The sequence below is a fragment of the Fukomys damarensis genome, unplaced genomic scaffold, assembly GCF_012274545.1.
Source record: "Fukomys damarensis isolate Sample0158 unplaced genomic scaffold, DMR_v1.0_HiC HiC_scaffold_11, whole genome shotgun sequence".
NCBI lineage: Eukaryota > Metazoa > Chordata > Mammalia > Rodentia > Bathyergidae > Fukomys > Fukomys damarensis.
In genome coordinates, this window is record NW_022900923.1 from 17,265,835 (window position 1) to 17,267,611 (window position 1,777).

Below are 1,777 nucleotides of genomic sequence, written 5' to 3' on the forward strand. Positions count from 1 at the left end.
CAGGGGGTCTCACTAGTTGAGGCTGGCGGTGAAACCACTGAGCTAAATCCTCAGCCCCTCACAGTGTAGTTGAGACTCACCTTGACTCACTCTGTAGCCCAGGCTGGTCTCAAACTCCTCCTGCCTCAGCCTCCCAAGTGCTGGGATTATAGGTGTGTACCACCATGCCCAGCAAGGCAATATTTTTGGTGGAGGGGATGCTGGGGGTCTCACTAGTTGAGGCTGGCGGTGAAACCACTGAGCTAAATCCTCAGCCCCTCACAGTGTAGTTGAGACTCACCTTGACTCACTCTGTAGCCCAGGCTGGTCTCAAACTCCTCCTGCCTCAGCCTCCCAAGTGCTGGGATTATAGGTGTGTACCACCATGCCCAGCAAGGCAATATTTTTGGTGGAGGGGATGCTGGGGATTGAACTGAGGACCTTGTGTTTGTGAGGCAGTGCCACTGAGCTAAATCTCTGGCCCAAGGCAATCTTAATATACAGACATTTAATTTTCATTTACTCCCTTAAATTCCATGGGTTATAATTACCTATCTTACAGGGATAATTCTACACAACACCATGAAAATTACTGCCTTGGAAGATTACTGAAGCACAGACAGTGAAGAGGGAAGGGTTATTCTGGGATCATGATTATGAACCCTTTAGATCAGCTTTTCTCTGAGTCTTACCTGAAATGTTAACAGATTTTGTGGGAGCCCCCTGAGGTGCCATAGCCTGCACTGGGCCAGCACCCTGATATATCGTTTTGGACGTTCGAGATATGGCACCAAACCGAGATACTGTTGGTCGATCTCCAAATGGAATAAGGTCATCATCACTGGTTTCTACTGCTCTTCTTTGAAGATCCAATCGCTGGTCTCTCATTCCTTTAGTGTCTACATTCTGATAAAAAAAGCAGTATTAGACATCTACCACACACTTGGGTGTAGAACACAATCCTCTAGTTCTGTAATAATTAGATAATAGTATAGTGCTCTTACTAGCCTAACTAAAATCACTAGTAACCTTAGTCATGTAAAACACTGTTTTTTTAAACCTTTGATGCTCATAGTAAGAAATATTTTATATGACTGCATGTTTATCCCTATGTATATTTTATACACTCTCTCTCTGATCCCTAGGTAATGTGTATGTACATTCATGTTTGAAAAGCAATGGATTAGACTTCTTTTAATTATTTAGGAGATTTTCAAACATTCGAAAGCTTTCCCTCTATACTAGTTTAAGAGAGTTAGCTTTATTTTGCTAATACTTATGTAACTGAAAGCAAAGTACAAAGCAAGGGTTCCTGCCTCATTCCATGTCTTTGTCATTCTAGTGAAAGGCTCATCTGGCTTAAAAGCAGTATTTCCTCAATCACACAACAGAAAAATCGAAATAAAGGGTCTTCTGTTTTTTTTTTTTTCCTCCAATACTAGGGACTGAACCCAAGACCTCACATATTCTAGGCAACTATGCTGCCACCAAGCTATATCCCTAGCCTACAAAAGGCCTGTTATGCTTTCTTGCTTTCCTGGTTTTTCTGTTTTGTTTTTGTTTTCCTTCCTGTTATTTCTGGGGGGCTGTCATCTACTTGTAGTTTATACTATAGATATCACTTCCTTCACTGACAGTGGCATCAGCATCCAAATCTTTTCTACTACCAAGAAACAGTCTTCTTTTAATATGATATTAACCTGCGCCCGGGATTTATCTCAGCAGTTCGGCGGCCTGCCTTGCAAGTGCAAGGACCCGAGTTCAATCCCCGGTACCAAAAAAAAAAAAAAAAAAAAAA

At 42.0% G+C, this 1,777-nt stretch overlaps 1 protein-coding gene across 3 annotated transcripts in view; it reads right to left on the reverse strand.

Annotated features, from left to right (window-relative positions):
• The window catches only part of Rc3h1 (ring finger and CCCH-type domains 1), a 59,294-nt gene that overhangs the window by 11,223 nt on the left and 46,294 nt on the right, over window positions 1-1,777 (reverse strand). For all 3 annotated transcript variants that reach the window (XM_010635579.3, XM_010635578.3, XM_010635580.3), the window contains exon 14: window positions 672-885. In XM_010635579.3, the coding sequence (XP_010633881.1) occupies window positions 672-885 (214 nt within the window). The remainder of the gene's footprint in view (window positions 1-671; window positions 886-1,777) is intronic.